General features: G+C 39.9%; 1 protein-coding gene across 4 annotated transcripts in view; it reads right to left on the bottom strand.

Annotated features, from left to right (window-relative positions):
- RPS6KC1 (ribosomal protein S6 kinase C1) overlaps positions 1-22,943 on the bottom strand; it is a 92,291-nt gene that overhangs the window by 13,982 nt on the left and 55,366 nt on the right. For all 4 annotated transcript variants that reach the window (XM_075412982.1, XM_075412979.1, XM_075412980.1 and 1 more), the window contains 4 exons: positions 17,178-17,225; positions 15,465-15,597; positions 4,851-6,428; positions 4,490-4,579 (listed from right to left, as the gene is read on the bottom strand). In XM_075412982.1, coding sequence (XP_075269097.1) covers positions 4,490-4,579; positions 4,851-6,428; positions 15,465-15,597; positions 17,178-17,225 — 1,849 coding nt within the window. The remainder of the gene's footprint in view (positions 1-4,489; positions 4,580-4,850; positions 6,429-15,464; positions 15,598-17,177; positions 17,226-22,943) is intronic.

Here is a 22,943-nt window from a genome sequence, read left to right as displayed (position 1 = left end):
AATTTTCCCCCCTTCAGAATACCAAGGCACGTTAACCAAGAGATAAAGAGATACATTGCTGATACCATCAGCCACTGGGCAGGTGGATAACGCAAGGGATTTTTTGTTAGTTTTTGTGGGGTTTTTTGGACAAATATGTGATAAGAGTTCTCAGGGGGCATGGAGAGCAAAGGGCTGTTTAAACAGAAGTGAATCATTCTCATCTGATCTGCTAATAACTTTGTATTCAGACATCAGCTGCTTAACGCACTTTAAAACATTCAGAAAACAAAATCACTACGAAGAGGAGGAAAGTTAAAGAAAAGAAAAAAACCACATAAACCTCACATTAGTCACCTTAACCATATTAACGCAGCAGAAATTCTCAGTTACGAGTGCTTAATTTCTTTTAAAAGCAGACGGGTTATTCTTGGCCAAACCCCCCACAGTTTTACTTGAAGTGGTGTTGAGTTTATAGAGGATGATTTATAATCCATCATTTCCCTTGTGGGTTAGAGAAACAACATTTGACTTATCATAGGTGAACAGCAAAGATTTAGTCTGGCCATTAATCAAAGTGTAGCACAGGCGCTACTTTTAAGCATCAGCAGCTAGCTTTGTTGCCGCCGTAGTTGGTTCAGCGTGAACTTTTTTAAATTGAGTAGAGCTATGCAGGAGCACGGAGAGTTACCCAGCTTTACCCACAGATTCTACAGCACTACAACACACCACGACTCTGAGCGCGCGAGTATGATTCTTGACACGCAAATCATTGCAAACAAACCGCATCTTCCGTCTCCAGTTCCTCGCGGAGTCAGGCAAATCAGAGCCAGCAAGTGCAGCAGCAAAATCCATTAATGGTACAATGCCACCTGCCGCCAGCAGTGGAGAAGTGCCACTTCTTGCCGCAGATCCAGCCCTGCTCTTCATTTATGCACAATATAAAATGACAGTTGCTATTTCACACAAAATTAATTATATTGCTAGCAGGGAATGACATGCAGCTTTTTTAGCTATCTCTTCCCTCATCTTTCTGACACTTCTCCATTTATAATGTTTGCATTTGTTCTATTATTTTATATATATACCGCATAATCTCTTTCCTACATACGCAGTCACATTGCCTCTCCGCTTTTTGTAGGATAACAAGAGTGGAGCAAGTCCTTGCTATTCACCATGGGAAGGATCTGATCACCACTTCTGTACCAATACTACCTTGCTTTGCTCTACTACAAGGTTACAACACAGGGTAATAAAAGTCTCAAACACAAAATCCTAGATCCTGCAAACAAGCTCCAAGCAGCTGGATGTCTATTCTCCCCTGGGTCTGAAAAGCTTCAACATTAACACATTCTCATCCCTAGCCCCTCCAGGAATTAGATTCTGACTATAGATTCTAGAATCTGGATTTTGTATTTTCCTTGAACCAATAAAGCAACTTAAAATTTAAATGTGTCCACAGGCACTTCACTGTTACACACTTCGTACCTTGTGCTGTAAAAAAGTAACACCTGAAACCCTACCAACTGAAAAGATAAAATGGTTTCAAATCCATTTTAAATATCTTTTCTAAAACTCTGCAATATGATTTCCTACCTATTAATTTAAAATTGAAGACATCCTGCAATCTGTTTAACTTCCGCATTCATCCTCTCCTTTTTCTGCCTACAAAATTTGGTCCTCAAAAACCAGTGCAGAAAAAGAATTGTAGCCTAACACTCATCATCTGCTCTCAGTCTCTAACACCAGATCCTAAAAGACAGTGTTTGATAAAGACATCTTCCCTTTCTTGCATACTTTTAACGAATGCATTTAAATAACAAAACGTTGAAACCACACAACGTGTTAAGTTATCATATTCACATCCTGTTCTATCCTGAACTCTGATGAGGACACACACCAAGCTAAACACGTGGAGAGAAAATTTTACAAGCCAAATTTCACTACATTCTTCAGAGAGGGAAGGCTGAGTACCCAGAGGCAGGGCAACACAGCACACAACAGTGGAAACACCAGGAAAATTCAGAACAAGATAAAGACTCACTTTGAGTCACTTCTTTTAGTTACTGTGTTGTAGTATAAGAAATCAAAAGACCTGATTAAATTTTGTGACGATCACTTGATCATCTCTACAGAACTGCAGCCCTTCCTTCAGCAAGAAAAAAGCAAGCTGTGAAAAAGTTACCATCAGTTTTAAAAAGCAACTTAAAAAGAATAAAAAACAAAACAGAACATGTCAATTTCTCTTAGTGTACTGAACTGAAATGCAAGTATAACTTCAAAATCCTTACTCCAAGAAGCAGCTTGAGGAGCAATGCTACCATGACAAAGGGGAAACATGGGTTCCAAGGACATGGCACACTCCTTAAATAAAAAATGGTCATCCAAATAAGGTTTGTGGGTTTTTTCCTGTAACATTAGTAGGTCTAAAGGAATCCCACTGACACGATTATTTTTTAATACTGATCAAAAGTTCTAGAGCAAGATTTACCAGCAGCAGTAGCCCTAAGAAAGCTGCTTTGGACTCAGCTATACACCATTATTGAAGGCACAGGTATTAAATCATTGTTCAGAATAGAGTGGCACTTGGCTCCAAAATATATTGTGTACTGATAAGTTATATCAAGTATTACGCTGGTACACAAAAATTAGTATGAAATAGCTTCACTAAAATAAGAGTACACTTTGTACAGATAACATTAAGACCAAGAAATATGGCAGGTAAGAATCATATAGCAGTATCAATCCAGCCATCGTGCATGTATCGAATATTTGCATTTGCAAATCTTCATCTTGTAGCTCGCCTGTTACAGACACAAAGCAAACTGCAGCTTAGGGTAGTGCAGAGAGGGCAGAGAGGAGAGGGCAACTTGGCCAAGAAAAGCCCGGATGGATACCCCACCTGTGCTGTGAGGTGGAAATAACGACACTGCAGAAAACTTTATTCTTGCATTTGGGGACTTCTAAATATTATTTCAACTGCTCCCTAAACACTTAATTACTGCAGGAGTTGGCTGCTTGGGGCTTAGGGGGCAAAAAAGCCTCTCTTTGTATCCTCATTAAAATACAGAAAAATTAAGCTTTGACTTTCACAGCTCATTAATGGTGACAGGGTGGGAAAAGGCTGCACTTCCATCTTTGCTACTACTCAGCTAGGGAGAGCTTTGTACGAGGCTGGGTTAGGCAGGCAGGAAAACCCCTCTTTCTAACACGACGGCACACACATCGGCAACCAGGACACATTTCTCTTTCACAATCACAAGAACTGCCAGGATTCTCAAACACAGGGATTCCCCAGTTTTCTTGTTCTTGAATTAAAAGTGGGGTGAGGGTAGAACAAAGGTGTTGAGTCTTGCTTTAACAGGTAAAAATAATTTCTTTCCTGTTTCTCTGTGATATCTGCCATTTGCCTTCTGACTTGCACCTGGATAGCAAAGATTATTATTTATTATTAATCTCAAGAGGCTGGCATTGAAATTTTTGTTGAGATCCTGCCACCTTTCTTCACAGAGAGCACTTCCTTACTTTACTTCAGGCAGGGGACTAAGTCACAGTTTGGCAGCAGGTGTTTCGTCTAAGCTCTGAACTTCTGTCTTCCATTGCCAATAACTCTTCTTCTTTAACTATATTTTTTTGAGCGTATTTGCAGACTCTGACCTTAAGGACTACTTGCGTGCCAAGTTGCAACACCTAGCCAAACCATGTGCTCAGCAGAAAGACTACACTGGCATTTCAAATTCAGAATAAAACAGAGAAACTGAAAATCTGAATAGCTTCCCAGTAGTCATTTCAACTGTAAAAGTAGAGGGTTTTAAGCTAGCTATGAAATTATTAAAATGTGAAGTTACAAGTAAAACACCTGATTTTTGGCTGTCACTACCCCTTGACCACTATATTAGTAGAAAATAAATTGGAAAAAGGGAGAGGGAGGGCTCGGTTTCAGGTGCCATCCTTGCTATAAAAACCCAAGAGATATAGATTTTATCACCCTTGTGATTGATGAAAGCAGTTCGAAGAAAAGAGCTCTCTAAACTATTTCAAAGCCCACTGTAGCTCATAAAAAATGTCAGAGGCATCTCTGAGCCTATTAGGGTTGTATTTTTCAAATTTCTGTGGGGTTTTTTCCCCATGTTCTTTGCATGTATAAATTTTTATATCTTTAAGGTTCTTAGTGTCAGCTTTTCAGTCTGACCTTTCCCTTACTTGCTCTTTTCACTTATCACGATGGACTCACACATAGCAAATAACTGCAAGAAAAAAACAAGATTCCTTAAATTTGCTTAAACAAGACATTCAATACAATTACACTTTATGGAAATGATGTAACAAACACCACCACAGCTCAACAATAAAGCAGTTATGAGCCCTCTAGCTTTTCAAGTCATTCAGGAAAAAGCAAAGCAAATTCAGATATTGCGTGATCTCAAGCTCTGTGCTATAGAGGCTCTGTGAGAAAATGAAAGCTGCTCATCTACTTTCCAAGTGAAACATTGTAGGTGATTGCTCTAACCTGGGGCACAGTACATTCTCTCTACGGCATCGTTGTCACAGGAATCTTCAACCTCCCTCCACCTGCTAAAATACGTTAGCTGAATGTGTCCTAAAAACAAAACGACAGGAGAAATCAAAACATTTTTCCCTTCCATTTTCTGCAGAAGTGAACTGTAATTACTCCTTTTGTAGCTAAAAACAGTATCATTAAGAATAATGGCATCATTAAGTACTAGAAGCTATTACTGGGGGTGAATTTGCTGCACTGATAATGAAGCTCTAGACAGGAAATGAAGATACTAATTACAAGATAAAACGCCTACTCAGTTAATTGGAAGCAACAGCGAATAAAAAGAAATGCATTTGCAAAAGTTCCTGACCTCTATCATTCAATAAGATGTTGTTTGGGTTCAAATCGCGGCACACAATTCCTTCTCTATGTAAAGCATCAAGGGCTACAACCATTTCAGCTGCCCATCTTTGAATGCAGTCCTCTGGGATATAAAACCTGGAGGTTATCGCTAATCTTTCGTCGAGGTCCTGAAAAATTTGATGTATTTCCTTCTCCCCTGCTGCTGCTATTTTGTCTTCCCTCTTTGGTGCCGTCTTTTTACTTTCAGCTACTGGTAACAAAGCTGGGTCTGTTTCCTCTTTCCCAAAGTCTTGAGTTTGATCGGAAAACAGCAACACTGCGTCATTTTTTAACATGTCTCCATCCAAGCTAACATCTTGAGCACCTGAGAGTGGGTTGGAAACAAATAAACTTTCTTCTTTGCTCGTCACTTTTAAGGAGCAGGCTCCAAGCCCTTGAAACAGAGCCCCATCTTCTGAACTACCTACCTCTTGGTCAGATGTAAAGAGGTTCCCAAGAGCTCCCTGAGTGACACCGCTTTGTCCATTTGCTTCCTCGTGGGAAGGATCACCCACTTCTGGTGCCACATGATTTGGCTCTTGATCAAATGCTTTGCATGGCTCTGCAGAATTATTTAATTGTAAGACATCAGGTGTTTCCAATAACTTTACTTCCAACATGTCCCTATCAGTTTTTGTAAACTTTGCTGGCCTTGACACTGCTGCCTCTTCTGTATCATCAGACATACCAGGTAAGTTTATTAGGAGATCAGGTCTTCCTTCATCAACACTATTTACATCATCAAAAGCAGCATCCTTAAAGGAGATAACTGGCACAGAGTCATTTGAACCCCTGCTGATGGTGTCATGAGCTCTCACACCCATTTTATTCTCTAGGGCATCCAAGCTTCTGTCATGATCTGGGACAGAAAACAATGGCTTCAAAGGCTCCGATTTCAGGTTATATAATTTTTCTCCAAAATCAAGCCCCAGGAGCTCACTAGCACTATCTTTGCTATCTATCCTGAAGAGTTCCATGGGGCTGTTCTTTGATTTAGTTAATGAGTCCAATATCCTAGTAGGGCTAGCTATTTCCGACTCAGCATCGTCAATGAAAAGCTTTCGTTCCTGAGATGCAATCTGAGAGGTGAAGCTATCACTGCCAACGACACTGCATTTCTGTAAGCAACTTCTCTCTTTGGTATTCAGACCTTCGCTCTCCAGTTTAACCACTGGTTCCTCATTTAGACAGCCAGAATCAATTTTTTCTTGCCCATATTCATTGCATAACGTTAAATAACTAGTAGTGCACTCTTCTTCTGAGCTGGATCCTGAGTCCATCCACTTCGAACTCTCTTGGCCATCTTCCTGGTTGCTGCTGTCATCCTGAGAGCTCGGAGTTAGGCTGCTCTTCAGCGGAACCACCTTCAGTGTGCTCTCCCCGTAGCTTTCTCTGGAATCAATGCTGCTACTGATTTCTTTCGGACTAGGTGTCGGCCGCTCCAGGTAAATTTTAGTTGAACCGGATGTTCTGGGTTCAGGAATTTCAAAACTCTCTTCAGGACTTCTGTTTAAGAACTTACTGACGTAAGACCACAGTTTTCCTCCTGCAAGAAGAGAGGGGCGGGGGGGGGGGGGGGGAAATCTCTTAATTTCACTGAAAACAGGATCAGTTTCATTATTAAACAGGAAAACACCCTCATTGTCACAATACACTACCTCCTTATGCCCACAGAGCAAGTTGGATCTGCTGCCTCAGGAGGAAATAACTACAGGGACCATAACCTGCTTTTGAAGCAGATTTGTATTAATACATAAATATTTAAAGAGCTGCATCTGAGATTAAGCTTACTTTTTTTTTTAAACCTCTGTAACGTCTCATTTCAGAGTCTGTCTCAAGTTGCATAGTGGTGACTACTCTCCATCTGCTGTCTCAAAAGAAAGCAAGAACTAGGGAAGATCAAATGCTTTAGTGCCCATCACCACTTCTGCCTGTACTGAATACTTCTGTATCACAGCTCCAAGCTCATCAGCGGCATTAGGGGAGATGGACTAAAAGCTACTAATTAGCAAGTTTGGTAAGGGGAAGGGAATTACCCATATGAGTATGGTATTTTAAGGATCTGTTTCTCTGTTTCAAGAAGTGTTTTTTGTTAGTTAAATCTGGATTTATTTCTCCCTCTAACTTCAGAACTCAAGAAAGTTTTTTACGCCTTACTGCATTACACAAAGATTTATCAATACTCGAAGTCCTTTCACATCAAAGACTCTAAGAAAGTTACAGCTCCAAAAGTAATCATTAAATTTAAAAAACACAAAATAGAACTCTTCATGTTTCCAAATACCACACATATAAAAAAGCTTACATCTTAAAAAACGTAAGTTGCACAAAACAAATCAAGAAGTTACTGCATCTCTTGCACATGCCAAAGAATTTTGCTTAAAGGTAGAAAGCCACCGTTGCTAACATAAGGAAAAATGCAAAGTCCAGACATTTCAATTTAAAAGATTGTACAGAAATTCTAGAAAATGCAGGAGTTCTAACAAAAGCTTTGTAGAAGAAAAAAAATAAGTATCCAGCCCACTGGGCATCTACAAAGTTTTGACTGTTTTTTTTTTGGTTCTGTCTTTTTTTACTTACTTGGGTAAAACAGAGTTTTACATTTTTCCAAAATACAGCTTTAATAGTTATTTTTAAACACTCCTCATATCAGGCAAAATTCCTTTAAAAAGTACAACAAAAGAAGAAAGTGTTTTTCATTGCCTAGGAACAGGTTTCATATATTCCCTGGTATTTCAAAAATAACTTATCAAAGTCAGAAAAACCTTGATACTTTAAAAACGAATTTGAATAATATAATGTGGAGTTTTCTTGCTCTCCATCAAGTCAGAAAAACCTTGATACTTTAAAAACAAATTTGAATAATATAACGTGGAGTTTTCTTGCTCTCCATCCCCCTGGCTAAGACAGGACTTGTTTTTGAAAGGAAAAAAAAAACCTCATAGGTTTTGGTAAAACTAAGTATATTGAAAAATGAAGAGGGAATTCTAACAGCTTAAGTTCAGTGGTAAATTTGGATCTATTAATCCACGTGGTTTCTGCCTGTAAGCTACAAACTGATGTGGTAGGTCAGGATGACACTTGTCACCTTCTAGAAGATGATGAGATAGGATGCCAGGTAAACGAACAGGAGCAAACAGAAGCCATGGTTGCAGAAAAGGGAACAAGAACTCCTATACTGGCCACTGCATAGCACAAAGCACTTTAAATACTTACCCAAAGATTTATTCAGAACACCTACAGGCATGCTGTGCCACAGCAGCCAGACACGGCTCACCAGTCACTCCCAGCAGCACTGCAGCCCTCAGCCCAGTGAAGCCAGCTGCCTCCCTGGGCAGTGACCAACACTGAGCTTGCCAGGACACAAGCGACCTGCCGCCCTGCGTCGGCGAGACCAAGGGCCCTGGTCCTGCCTGGTGCCTGACGAGCAGGACCTTGCCTCCGTGAGAAGCAGTGGGTCCATTCAGACTCTTAAGATGAAGCCACTTGCCTTAAATACGACGCGTTACACAGCTGTTCAGCAGGGCAAAGACAGAGACAGGGCACTGACGTGCCTTCTGAACCCTGAAGCTCGCACAGGACTTCGGAATTGCTGGTTCTAAACTGATTTGGTAAAAAATTGGTCATCCCATAATCACCAATAATTCCTTTTCTAATATTACATTTATTTATGCTTTTGCTATGGATTGACAGGGAGAGAAAAGAACAGAAAAGAGAATGAGAAAGAGAGCGAGAACACACATATTTTTATATATGGGTGAAAGACTTTCTTCTCTTTTCCACACTTTCATCCATGACAAAAGAAGTAACACAAAAGTTTAATTTTACCCCAAGGTTCTAATGGAATAGTATTTTTATAACAATTAATTTTCTTGAAAAATTCAATTAAATTGCTTTAAGTAAACAGTGCCTGCCAAATAACTTTGCCCAGTTCATTAACTAGGCATGGAATTATTCAGGGTTGTTTCATACAAAACAATAAAATGTCATTTGACAGCCACGCCCCTGCTGCATTTAATAAAACACAAAGTTTCCCCACCCCACCTGCATTATATTAATTAGTACAAGCACATGCTAAATACTTCTGTCTTCACATTACTAGTGTTTATTAATTGTGCCTCACAAATTTCTTACAAAAATCACAAAGCTCAGGTTTCAAAGGGCATTCACAGAACATGACCCACGTTACATTTTTGCCGCTTTGGACAGTGCCTGGCACAGCAGCACCTCAGCCTCCAGGTACGGCTGTAATGCAAATATTAGCACCATCAGTCCTTCCTCAGATGCAAGTAGAAAGAAAAGGTCTTTCTAACAGAGGCTTGGGTTGAGCTTTGACCCAGAGATGTAAAAAGCTCAAAACCTTATCTCTCTGATCTATTGTCACGTTATTCTCCTGTGTCATTACCGGGCACCAGGTGTGCTTTTACGTGTGACACCTGAACGGTTCTCACCGACCTAAATGTTCCACACCTCTATATTAAGGTAGAAAGGGGCTGAGCTGCCCGACAGTATGCAAAGTGCAAGAGTTCTCCTTACATAACTTCACTTTTCGTCTATAGACAAGTCAAGCTGCTCTTGGGACAACTTGTCTTCTGCTCCTGCCACCTCACTTCATGCAGCCTCCACTAGATCTGAGCCTTTACTCAGAGCTTTAGTGTAGCTTAAGAAAGGAGACCCAAGAAGGATTAAGGAAGGAAAACAGACATGTTGAGATCAATCCTTCAAAACCCCACAGAAAAATCACTGCAAGAGTCGAGATGTTTAAGTGTTCAATTTCAAATGCTTTCAGCAAATCTAAAATTTGCAAAAGACAAAAAAAAAAAATCTCTCTTCATCCTCACAGGATTCAGCAATTCACCACTGTTCACCTGTGAAAACAGACAATACTGCAACAATGACTCAATTTCTATTTGTAAATGTGTTATCTTACCTTTTTAAGAAAAAGGTTGCTCATTAATAATCACTTGGACTTAGAAATCACAGTGGAAATGACTACTTACTGCAACTCTAATTTAGAGTTAAATGCAAGTAAATACTAAAAAAAAAAATTATTATGTCCAAATATGTTTACATACAAGGATTTCAAGACTGGCCTCCTGGTCAAGTGGAAATACGTAAATAAATGCTATTCAATAATTGTGTTCTATACTGAAAAACAACAATTTTGTTCCTTTCTGAAAATGTCCAATCCAGGGTCAAACAAGAGTGATATTTGTATCTGGGTATATAATTATGCCTTTATGAATGACATACTAATAATCTTTCCCCCTCTCCCCATGTGTTGTGTAAGATCAAGAAAACCCATTAGCAAGCCATGCTAATACAGTATCAGGAATCTATAAAAACTAAAATTACAGAAATCAATCCAAACAAGTAAGGTTCAGTCATTGGCATAGAGTCTAATATACTAACTAACTATAAAAACTACTATTTTAAGCTAAAGTTTATTAGTGTTTAACACAATTTCAGAAGTACAGTATTAACATAACTAATTATTAATATTATTTTCTTCTACCACACATTGACTCTACAACCAGTCTAGCTCACTCTTTGGTTTTATTAGCACATGAAAATCACCATGCTCTATATTCTCTGCAGTTATTCGATATAAAATTAGATGTGCCTTACTCAACCACATTTCCAGCACTCTGGAGGTTACCTCTGCTTGAAGAGGCAGAATCTAAAAAGATAGTATCCAAAATAATCAACAGGAAATTTCAGCATAAAGCGACCAAGTGATGAATCTAGCTAGGCATCTTGTTAGTTCTATAATTTTTTTTACATTCTTTCAATCGTTTCTGCATTTGACTCTGGACCATCAGCAAGAAGATACAGAGACTATATAGTACATTTCATACAATAAAATGAAACCTAACAGGCCAGCAAGTCTAGTCTCCTAAACATGTTTTTGTTCTATCCAACAAGAAAAATTCATGGCCTGTTTGATCTTTCCTTACTGGTGCTCAAACATTTACCACTTTGGCTTCACATTGTGAAAGACTGGCTGACTAAGGAGACATTCCAAAATACATCAATGGCTTTTGCTAGCTTGGCCCATGAGTTTACTCTGAAGGACAATACACTCCAATTCCTGCAGAACTAGAATGCAGCTAAGAATGCAGTAAATCACTGTATTTAGGAAATCCCAAACAAAGTCAAAGTGAACAATCCAGGCTTCCAAATAATTGTGATCACACAGGGAAGAAAAACAGCGTACTGAAAGACATCTGCTTGAATTATTCTCCAAAACCGGGCCCAACTCCCTACATCACTGCATAAGAATTTGTTTATGGCCAGAAGTACCAATCATAAGTCATGCACCTCATGCAAATCAATATTCTTCCTTGTTGGAAAAAGAAAAACCTTACAGTTTTCTTAAAATCATTGTACTCCTTTTCAGTAAAGACATGTCTACCAGTAAACATCATCATGTTAACATACAATGACTACATAAAATTATGCTTGTACAGTTTCTAGGCCAAAAGGGAATCAGACATATAGGCACTACCAGGATACAACAACAATGTTTCACAGCATCCCAATGGCAGCCACGGTTGAGTTGCAGCGTACACATGAACTGGAAGCTAATCTCCAACCTAATCTCTAACATGACATTAGTTACAAACACCAGAGCCTTATAACACGGCTGCTTCCACTGCTGCTGGTGAATCTCTGCTACAAGGTTTGCTAGTTTAGGCAAAGCTCCCACTTCCCGATGCACTTTGAGCAACAGCTATTATTTCAAAGCAGCCTCCTGAAAAAGTCACTTGCCAAGGACCGTATCACCTTTCCTGCATTTTCCGATTGCTGTCGAATCTTTACCGCTCGTACTATCTCCTTTCCTAATGACAAATCTCCAGCTTTGCAGCGCAGAATGCTACCGTGTTGCTGTCTATCAATTCCTGCGTGCAGCAAGCCTCTTCAGCATGAAGTTTCTTGAGTGCTCTCCAGATTGATAGGAACTGCAGCTTGTTTACGCTTAAAGAGATTTGACAGCTTCTAACAGCCACTTAAACTTTGATGTCCCATGGAAGCCCCCCAGCCTATTTTTGAAGCATCTGTTTCTAAAATTTCTGGAGTTAGTAGTGCCAAGAAGCAGCGAGGCCTTATTACCATCAGATTGGCTCTCTACCACACTAGAAATTGCCAAGTGCTTTCCAACAAAGCTACAAGACAACTTCATGGACTTTTGTGCTTCTGAGATGCCCTCGAAGCCTCCAACCACAGTCATAAGAAAAGCCTGTAAGAGAACCCAAGACCCCACTCACAAAATTGAGCATGTACTGGCATCATGATTTACCAAAAGAAAAAAAAAGCCTTCATCCTAAGCGAGAGTCTGCAGTCAAGTTTGCAGAATTCTATACAAAACCCAATAGTGCTGCACTTGATAATATAGTTAAAATCTACTACCAATAGGAAATAGCCAGCTGCTTAGCAAATACATAGTGTCCTTACATAACACTAAAACCTCCTCTGAATTTGCTGTAATTCAAGCCACTGTCCACTTAATATTTTACCATTGAACTTCCCAGTGGTGTAGCTAATATACCTAACACAGTAAATCACCACCGCTTATAAATTTGACTGGCAGAATCTTCTTTACTATTGGAATAGAACTACTTGTAGTATGACTGTTAACAGCATTCATAAAGTCATGGAATAAAATTTCAGAGACTATCACTTTGAAAGTACTGTCCTAGAAATTTTTATCCTTTCCCAAAACTAATTACAAGCACCTTATCTATTATATTTGGTCTGAGATGGCCAAAGTCTTAAGATAACTTTATCTATAGAGATTCCCGATATTACTATCCTTGTAATTTAAAGGGTGAGTGCTACTAACATGACTGACATGATCAAGATCATCATCAGCTGGGTGAGCAAGACTAGTCTCTGCACATAGTACAGCATAACTTCAGCCCTATTTTTATTCATGTTTTATTCATGTAGAGCTAGAAAATGAAGCCCTTCTCCTGAATCGCTTTCCAGCGTCAGTCTCCTGGGACAGGGTAAGGTGCACAGCCCATGCAGTTCTAGCAGCAACACAAAATTATTGCCCCAGTTACAGATTTGGGATCAGACCCTACACTTGCAATGTGCTTTTTATATGCATTTGTATTTTCAGGCAATTTACTTATCCCTTTGCACCGTAGCTATCCCTCTTTCGAACAGAATATATCGCTCCTCTCCCTCTCCCTTTGCCTGTTCTGAGCCCAGACAGCAAGTTGAGGAAAGTTCAGGAAAGCAGGGGGACTACCCTTAAAGAAATTAACCTTGTTAACTCTCTGATTATCAGGGAAAGTCCTTATAGCACATTGTCATTTTTCGTTTGCAAACAAGGATAGTGGTGAATTCATTTCTAAACTACTTGCTGCTTTATCAGAAAATGAGGGAAAACCCTATGCAGTTTATAACTTACATCCACAAGTGTCCAAGTCAAGTGAATCCATGTATCATGTATTACCAACAACAGCCTTCACCCACATTAAAATCCCTCCTGGTCCCCACAGCTCTCCCCCCACCTCCCCAGCACAGCCTACCAGTCCTCCATCCTCTCTGCAACCCTCCCTAGTTCTTCCCACGCTCCCTACCCCCTGCTCCGATTCAGAGTTCTCCCTGCAGAAAGCACTCGTATCTCATCAGCATCTCCTCTCCCAACTTCACCTCAAAATAACCCATCTCCCTCCCACCTCTCCTACTTGCAAGGCTTTGACCCACAGCTGGGAGAAATGCAACACGAGCTGTGGCTGCCTCCCAGTACATCTTTACTGCCTGGCCAGCCAAAAGGAGGATGCTTGACAGACACCATCTTCACTGCTGGCAGACCGAACAAACGGTGTGGGGGGCTGCACAGGGCTGTGTTGCACAAACTTGATTTAGAAAGGACTTAGTAAACTAAAAATCCTTCCCCCACAGAACTCAAAACATGTTACAGCCAATGTTGGTAAGAGCAAGACATTCAGGCCAAGCACATTTCACTGCATTTGTGACCATCTCAAAGATGACCAGGAGAGAGTGATTCCTTTTTAAGGACACCACCCCATCCATCCCAAATGTTAAGCTAAGCTTTCTGTTCTTAAATGAAAGAGGTCTGATCATGCAATATCTCCATTTTCTCCCCGTTGTCGCAATAAAATTATCACTTCCAGGGGATTATTTTGTCAACTGGTCACATTAAGCGTACCTTAAAATTTTTGTTCTCTCCATCTGACCACTAACTCCCCTAAACTCCATTACTTCCTCACCCAGTTTTCCATCTGTCTTGAGAAGAAATGGTCTTCCTGAAGAGAAGAGCAAAACTGTAGGTCTTCAGAATTTGCAAATATATCAGGAACAGGTTTTTTTAACTATTATTGTATATGGTCTCCAATTCTTTGATTATGCTAGCCTTGAGGGCAGTTGGTATGTGCAAAAGGTTGTGGGTGAGTTGTTTTTTTTTTTCTGTTTCGGGGTTTGTTTGGCGTTTTTTTTTTTTAAATATTATTTCTCCAAACAAAATGTACCAGCTTACGTGGAGGTTACAGTTCAGGTGAGAGTCTTCAAGTTATTCTGCTGAATTACACACCTCAAGAAAAGTAGCATTGTACAGAGCAGCACAGTAAACCCTTGAGATCACCATCAGGCAGTACTGTAATGTGAGGCTTTTCTTCATGCATCGCTACTCACGGCAAAATTAAGTCACACACAGCAGAAACAGTCATTCGTGTTGTAAAGTTAACTTTAACTGGCCTCATGTGACAAATTGTTCATGAAAAAAGCCAAAATCTAAGTTATTAGGAAAAAAAATAATAATCAATGTAATAAAATTATCTTTTCTCAGTTAGCTTAGTTTCTTCACATCATCCATTCTGACTGAAACATTAACACTTCCTAAAAAGAGAACTATTAGCAATCCCAAAATTTATATTCTGCACTCATTCTAAACAAATATGGGTAATTACATTTAGGGAATATTTAAATCCAGGTGTTAGATGAAAAAATCAAAATGTAATTATTTTGTGCCACCTGTTCCCTGTATTTAACAGGAATTTCATAAATAGTTTGAAGGCACAACTCTGTGGTTCTGCTTTGAACTCCTGTGTGATGCCACTAGCTATTTTCTTAAAAATCCAGATCAGAGTAACTATGCAATATTAACCAATAGGCAAATGTTCATGATTTTTAGCAGAGTTACTAAATTCTTTGTAAACACTTGTCATTTTAACTATAAGATGCTAAAAAGATTTACTAGCCAAAGACTTCCTCTCTGAGAGATGACTGTAAATACTGCAGATAGTTGTTGCAGGCAAAGCACTCATTTTCCTGTAGAAAATAAACAGTTGGAAGCTTTCAATATTGCTACAATTCAAGTAACCCATCAGGATTTAAGGCCATTTGAAACAGGAATCGGATCCACTGCAGAATGAGGGAGAAAAAGGGGGAGGGACAGAGGATAGGAGTGGGGTCTCTTACATGTCCTCTTAGGCACACTAAAAATATTCTAATTAGATGTATAAGAGATGAATTTGACAACAAAATGTACCATTGATTAAAACTTAAACCTGTGACTCTTTTCAACAATATACTTAAACCAGAGACAAACCTTCTGCGTGCTGTAACACGAGAAAGACAGACTCCTCAGAGATGATGTACTTGTGCAGACACACCATGTTGGGCACACAGCGGGGGATGATGGTCGTTCTGCTCCTGCTGTACTCACTACTTTTCCTTAGACCCTGACAGAGAACAAAAAGGTCAGTTGTACCCTCAGTTGCCTTTGGAGCCTGCTGTGCTCTGTGTTTATCAACCAAACTAATCTATCCGAGTTACTCTGGGCTTCAGAGAAACCACTCATCTGCTGCTCTATGCCCCTCGGTCCCCCGAGGCTGTGCTGATGGCATCTGGCGCATTTCCAGAGAACAGAAGATGGCACAAAGCTGCCATTAAAATCAATTACATGGGTCAATGTTTTTATTAGAATCTCTCTCAAACTAAGTCATCAGGATGACACTCAGTTATTTCCCCGTGACCTTTTCTTAAAATTTTATTTTTGTGTGTGACCAAAAGACACTATTAAAAAAATTCCATTCAAGTTCTAAAGACAAAAGAATGCCTTAGCCTTACAGGTAATCCTCACATTTCCATTGTACTTCAGTAAAGACAACAACCACCACAACAAAAAGGAAAGGATAGGATTAGTCTCCTTGAGAGGTAATGATTTTTGGGAGGCAGCACAGAGATGAAGTTGCCAGAAGTGAAAAAATTGATGTGGGAGGGAGGAAGGGAGGGGAGAGAGAAAGAGAAAAAAAAATTATGTCAATAGTGTGACCTATTACAATATTGATAAACATAAGCAGTTAAATGGGAAATTCAATGTTACCCTATCTGCCAGTAGATGAAGCGAGGTTCTAATATACAACATCCACAAATAATCCTTCCTGAGGAACAAACAGGTTTTCTGTACCCTGCACATACTTAACACAAACAATTTCAAAGGCCAGATGCACAAAGTCAAGGCAGGGTTGTAAGCCAGACCTGAAGCGAAGTTACAAAATGTTAACAACTAATTAGAGCTCCAAGTTTGGGACACAGTTTTTCAGCCCTTCCTCCCATCAGCAGTGGAATTCATATCCAGGGGAGCCTCAAATGATGGCCACAATAACAAAACTCATACTAAACTAATTCTCAGCATCACAGCATACTGGGATCTTGATTTGAGCACTTCCTGAAACACAAGAGAGTAACGAGAAAAATTTTATTCTGACCAATTAACTACTCGTTAATTCACTCATTTAGTAACATTAAGCTCGGTTTTCACAGTCTATTGATGTAAAACATACAAAGGCAATTTTGAATAAGACCAGTCGTCCATTTCATTCAGAATCCACTTCTGGCCAACACCATATGCTTCAGCTAAGGGAAGACGAAACAAAGTGTTGTGGATGTACTCGGGCTAAGGAGAACTTTCACCTTCAGCAGCAGTCTGCGCATATCCTGAGCCATCACGGTTTTACAGATGTTTTAAGCAGCACATTGAAACTGTGATTCTTTAACCAAGCCTGCTAAGGTGTTGGCCTCTGCAACCAGTGGCAACTCAAGTGAGTAAACCAGCCCATTAGAGCACTAGAGACATTACAGAGAAAGGAAGGGAAAGCACCTGAATACCAATAAAAAGAATTCCAGTGCACTTAATAGGGATATATGTATTAACAATATATCGCAGAGATAACTCTGTACATTAGATGAAAATTGATCTTTGTTGTGGTAGAATTCAGAAAGTCAAACTGTTTAGAGAAGTAATAAGGACTTTACTCACCTTCAGTATAAAAGTCTGCTGTGTTCTAGTGTCCATTACAAGCAAAACCTAAGCAAAAAGTATTCACAGAAATATTCAAGATTCACATAAGTTAACAAAACATGGTTCTTAAATCTAATGTTGAATATTCTTACAAAGAATATGATATAAGTAATGATTAAAAAAAAATTAAAGCCCTGCAGCACACCTTTCAAACAAGACTTTTTTTAGGAAAGAAATATGACTGAGGATATAGATCTCTAGAGAACTACCAGAATGTCAACTGATTCCCGATCAGCTAACTTAAAGAATGAATCCTAAGTTGCTAACAGAAATAAACAGTACTTTATAATTACAGCAATAAACTAGCAGAACTCAATTTACAGAAATGCAATGCAACACAATAAAGCAAAAAAAGTAACCTTCACATAGCATTACCTTCCCATGTCACTTCAATTCTCACCGTATCTACCTTCCTAGTGCAACACTTTTCCCCATCAAGCTTCCTATACACCAAACATGTCACCTATCAGTGGGTTGCCAGAGGGGTCTTTTTGCAGGGTGGCTAAAGAGCTTCTTTCCAGGAAGCTAAACTAAAAACTGGCCACACATATGCCCAGGACAAGAAAAAATATTTTACCAACTGTATAGTCACTGCCGCCTCCTTCCTCCACTGCCACTTCTGTTTTGCAGCACTCATAAGCCACAACAGAAGTGGCTGCAGGGAAGTCCCTTTGTGCCACTGTAAGCTAGTATTAAGGTAACAACAAAAACAACAAAAAAAAGGATTTATTTAGGAAGAAGAAAGTGGATGGGTTCACTGCTGAGGAGAACACCTACAGCTGCAGAGAGCATCTCTGCCAGGAGTGCATCACCTCTACTGAAAGCACTTTAAACACAGCACAGCAATGAGAGAAGTACTAAATAACGTCCTCCCTCTTAGCAAGCTCCATTTATTTATGTGTTAAAAACAAACCACACAAAAATATGTATGCATATATATATTTGGGAAACTGCATCTTTAGGGAGCTGGAACCCTCCGCATCTCCATCCTCAAATCGCCCTGCTCAGGAATTAATTGTTTTCAAACTCCAAGAACACAGATGTACTTCAAAAGCACCAGCTGAAAGACAGCCACATGAGCAGCACAAGCTCAGCCCTCCTCTAGGAACAACAAGAAGAGTGTGCACTCATTATTTACAACAGACATTTCCAGTATAAATATTCACATACAGCTATACAAAAATAATTAGGCAGCAAAATCAAACACCTAAAGGGCTGCGAATGCCAGCACTGGGGTTACCAGACTTTGAGTTCAATAGACAAGATGCAACAACTCCAAGTCAATAGACAAGATACAGTGAAGACCGAGCCAGCTTGCATCAGAAAAGACTTCTTGCAGAGGAATGACCGCCAGGAGCAACACAGTGTTGGATTCATCAGGCGACCGGAGAAGGACAACGCAGCAAACAGCATCCCTTACCTCCCCGCTGTGCGGGGCAGCCAGGCAGTCATGCCTGCTGTCCCTGCAAGGGTGAAGCCTACCAGGCTGACATGCTGGCTCTCCCCATGCGACGGAAACTGAGGGAACAGCCGGCCCACGCAAGCCAGAGACGTGCAAAAGGCCCAGGTGGCCGGGCCAGGAGGGGATGTCTCAGGGCAGGGTTGCGCTGGCTTCCCCAAAACAGCAGCTAGAGCAAAGCAAGCTTTGCTCTTTGGGATGGCCACGTTCCGAACACTGCCCTCTATCTCTCCCCATCACACCCTTCAGCATCTCCAATAAGAGGAGGAGAACTGGAGTCTTCTCTGATCTTTTCTCTCTTACCAAATTCCACCAAAAGAAATAAAGTGACAGACACCTCTCCATCTCAAAGACCTCCTCTTTTACTCGGGTTGCACTCAATTTTAAAAGCTGTTCTATATCTTCTAGCAAAAAAAAAAAAATATCCACAGAAGTTGGTGTTACTGAGATTTGTTTTGAATGACACAGTTTCCATGTCAAAGGCATGGTAAGGAAAGGCAAATGTCCCCAGGCCACCGAGTTTGCCGAACAACTTTTCAGACCACTTACCTGGGCCTTCCAGAAACAGTGGAAACAGCTGAATAAATAACAACTGTAAAACCGGTTTTGTTATCCTTGCTTAAACAAAAGGCATAAAATTAAAATTAAAACAGACAAACAATACAGAAAACCAAAAGAACATGAGAAAAATAAGAGCCACTTCACAAGAAGTGCCAAAAGATAAAAATGGTTTGGAAACAACTATGTGTTTACAGTCACTCTCCTCCATCTTCTCCCAAGTTTGTTTGTAGCTAGACACTGTTCACATTGAGGCAATAAATACGAGAACATATGTGATTTTTTTTTAAATGTGCCCTTTGACTGTCAATATCTCCCAAACAGGTGTTGGCTAAATGATTATAAATTGGCCTCTGGATACACCTCTTCAACTGAGCCGTACAGGACTGGCGATAATATAATTAGACCTAAAAACATCAGGCTGGTGAATGCTTTCCATCTGTTTGGCAATAATGTTTAGTTAACAATAGTCTTTAAAAGAAGCACCTTCAACTTCAGTTCTTAAAGTTATTTATAGGGCCATTCTGAACACACCAGCACTCTTGCTAACAAGAGCTTTAGCCACTTGGAAATTATTAGCCATACGGCTGTACATGAAAAGGAATGGCAGCATTTAACATCTGTATCTCTCCAGATTTACAAGCATCAACCTCATTTAAAGTCACTTCTTAATGAACAGTTCCGTGGTCTGTATTAATATTATAGTTGCATGCACAAAGATCATAAGGAGCCAAACATTTTTTTAATACCAACAGTAGGCCAATCAGTAATGAAGCTGTCAGCATAAAGGACAGAATAATAGCTTCTTTAACCCTCAAACGGGATTTGTTCATTTGTAGAGTAGAAGACACCAATTTAAAAACTGCTCATGGGTTTGCTCACCTTTATAAAGACAAAAATCTAATTTGGTACTAATTTGATACAATTGTCTTTCCAATAAAACACTCCTAAAGCCATCTTTTATTCCATGATAAAACAACTGCTATAACTAAAACTGTCATGAAATAATTACCTTTGATAGCATACCTTATTGCACAAATACAATTAATGTATTCCTCCCTTTCATTTTTCACACTTGCTTATCAGGACTGTATTAGCATATGGTGTAACAGAACAGATTACTGAGCCCTCGCCCTATAAGACGACATATAGAATGACTACTACTAACAAGAATAAAGCAGACAACGGGTCCCTTTAGGGCTAGCTTCATCTGTTGTTATATTACAACATCAAAATGAAAGTAGCAGCTACAGTTTTATAACTGTAATAACAAATAATATATGTGTGCCTTTGAGGTTAACTACCTAGATGGACTAACCACTCTTACTAACCAGCTTCTTTCTTCTTCCTTCCCATGGAGCATCATACCTTCCCCCAGTGATGCTCATCTACAGCTTCACTTCATTTCATCGAAAATTATTTCCTTGCCGATTCCATACCAACCTCTCTGCAAGACTATTTACTTCACAAGGGACTCCAAGAAGCCCAGGAAGAACCATAAATGTAACTTTAGAAATTCACCTAGTGATGCTCCCTTTGGCCCTGGCAGACTACCTTACATGGACCCACCAAACCAAAAATCTGCTTCAAGGAGCAGTAGCCTGCATGCATATTGCAAAAATGTGATTTAACCAGATTCACCCAAATCATTAAAGGACTACACAAATGAATAAATTACAGTCAGAAAACTGGCATTTCAGGAAGGAATGAGACCAGGAAAAGAGACTGTCACGAGCATATTTGCTTGACTTATCATCACACATTCAGAGCAGAAAAAAGGTGAGCAGCTCTTGGATGCATCACCAGTCTGCCGCAGAAGTGCATAACAGTCAGCCTGCCAATGACACAAGTGTCAACTCATTCTCCTCACCTCATGCTTTACAGCCAATTTGTGGACAGTAGTGCTAGTCCAACAAAAGTCCTTCCTGTTTGGACTCCTTCACACTTCTCCCCCACTGCAAAAGGAGCGCTTGCAACTTCTTCAGCAACTCTTTCTAAGATTTCTTTTTAAAATGCAAAGTGAAAAGCTTCCACCCTAACGGCTCAATGGGACAGAACAGGATTCCACATAGCATTCCCCACTGCGTAACTCTGTCCTTCTCCAGAGAAAATCACACAGAGATGCCCGTGTTAGACTGGGCTGTTCCTCGCTTGCATGAGCTGATGGAACCTGTTTCACTGATGATGACTACTGTGTAACTCGTAATATTTAATACCTCCTAACAACGAGCTGTCGGCTGTAACATTCAGCATCCTGTCTGAGGGGAGGGAGAAAAATGCACAGCAGGGCATTCCTGGGCACTGAGCAACTAGGCTGTGACACAAAAGGAGACAAGGCAAAATCCTATTTGTATTACTAATGTACGAACAGAGTCAAGGTCTACATATCATGCTGGCTTTTGCAGCACTGTTGCTTACTGGTTCTTTCCCTATTTTTCTGCATTGATGGCAACCTCAATGTGGCCAAAACCACTGACAGGCAAATAGCAATTGCTATAAATAAATTTATAACGTAAATGAGTGTATTCAGCAGCACAGACATCCCTTTTTTGTAGAAGCACTTCGGCTTCCAGGCACGTCACAAAACACAAGTGAACACAGCAGCATTGCACAGCAGCATCTCAGTAAAGTGCAGATAGCAATAACCCTTCGTGATGCCAAATAGGATTTTCTACTTGTGATTTTTACTTTTTTTTCCTCTCTAAGTCAAGGGTTAATTCTGATGCTGACAGCAGCTACTTAAAAAAATTAGCTTCTTAGATTTGATTTACAGTCTATCCAACAGCTTAGTGGAAAATAAATTAAATTCAATTCAATATAGTAGGTACAATTAATTGGACAAAAATAAAATAAAACCTGCCTGGTAAATAACCACAGTCTAGCTTTAAGAAAACAGTTAAATTTAGGACCCTTTAAATGCACAGAAATTAGCAAATGTTTCAGTATGCTAATTTTTTTTAATTAAAAGATATTTCTGCAGTAAAAGCTCTTTCATATGCACTACTGATTCTTCATCAAACGTTAAGTTTCCAACTTAACACCAGTATAGCCGGTGGCAGCCTGAAGGTTTACCATCTGCTGCCACCCAAAGTCACAGTGGCCACCTTCAGAACATATGCATCAAAGCCCTGAGATAAGAGACTGAAGGAATACTGCAGAAGTCAGCATAAGGGGAAATCACAAACCCAGAGGCAGGCAACAGGCAAGTCACCAGGCAAAAAGAATGTGGTGAACCATTAGTCATCCTACCGAGCACCCAACCAAGGTCGCAGGGGACAGCACTGGAAGAACTAAGGACTGCTCTAAATGCAGTGTTCTCCTGCCGGTGGCTTTAACACAAATGCAGTCCTCAACTACACGGCAGACACTTGCTTACCCAGACCCCATTTCTTTTCGGAGGTTTTTTTTTTTCCCCTTCCTTCCCCACTACCCAGCATCCAATACTGATTTTTTTTCCAGACTCCACACTTTCAGAACACTAGCACAGAACATACTTAAGCATTTTATTTACCTGAACAAGGTTTAACACTGATCAAAATAAACACCTTAAAATGCATTTGCTTACAACAACATGGATTTAAGGTCACTGACATAGGTTAAAAAATAGCTTGTGTCTGATCAAAGAAAATGGAATAGCATCTCCTCCTGCAGTACCAGACACCTGAAGGGTATTGAAGACACACCAAAGCTAAGGGATTACTTTAAAA

Source organism: Opisthocomus hoazin, chromosome 2, assembly GCF_030867145.1.
Source record: "Opisthocomus hoazin isolate bOpiHoa1 chromosome 2, bOpiHoa1.hap1, whole genome shotgun sequence".
NCBI classification, from domain to species: Eukaryota; Metazoa; Chordata; class Aves; order Opisthocomiformes; family Opisthocomidae; genus Opisthocomus; species Opisthocomus hoazin.
The sequence above is the reverse complement of the archived record's forward strand: the minus strand, read 5'-3'. Positions and strand labels throughout refer to the sequence as shown.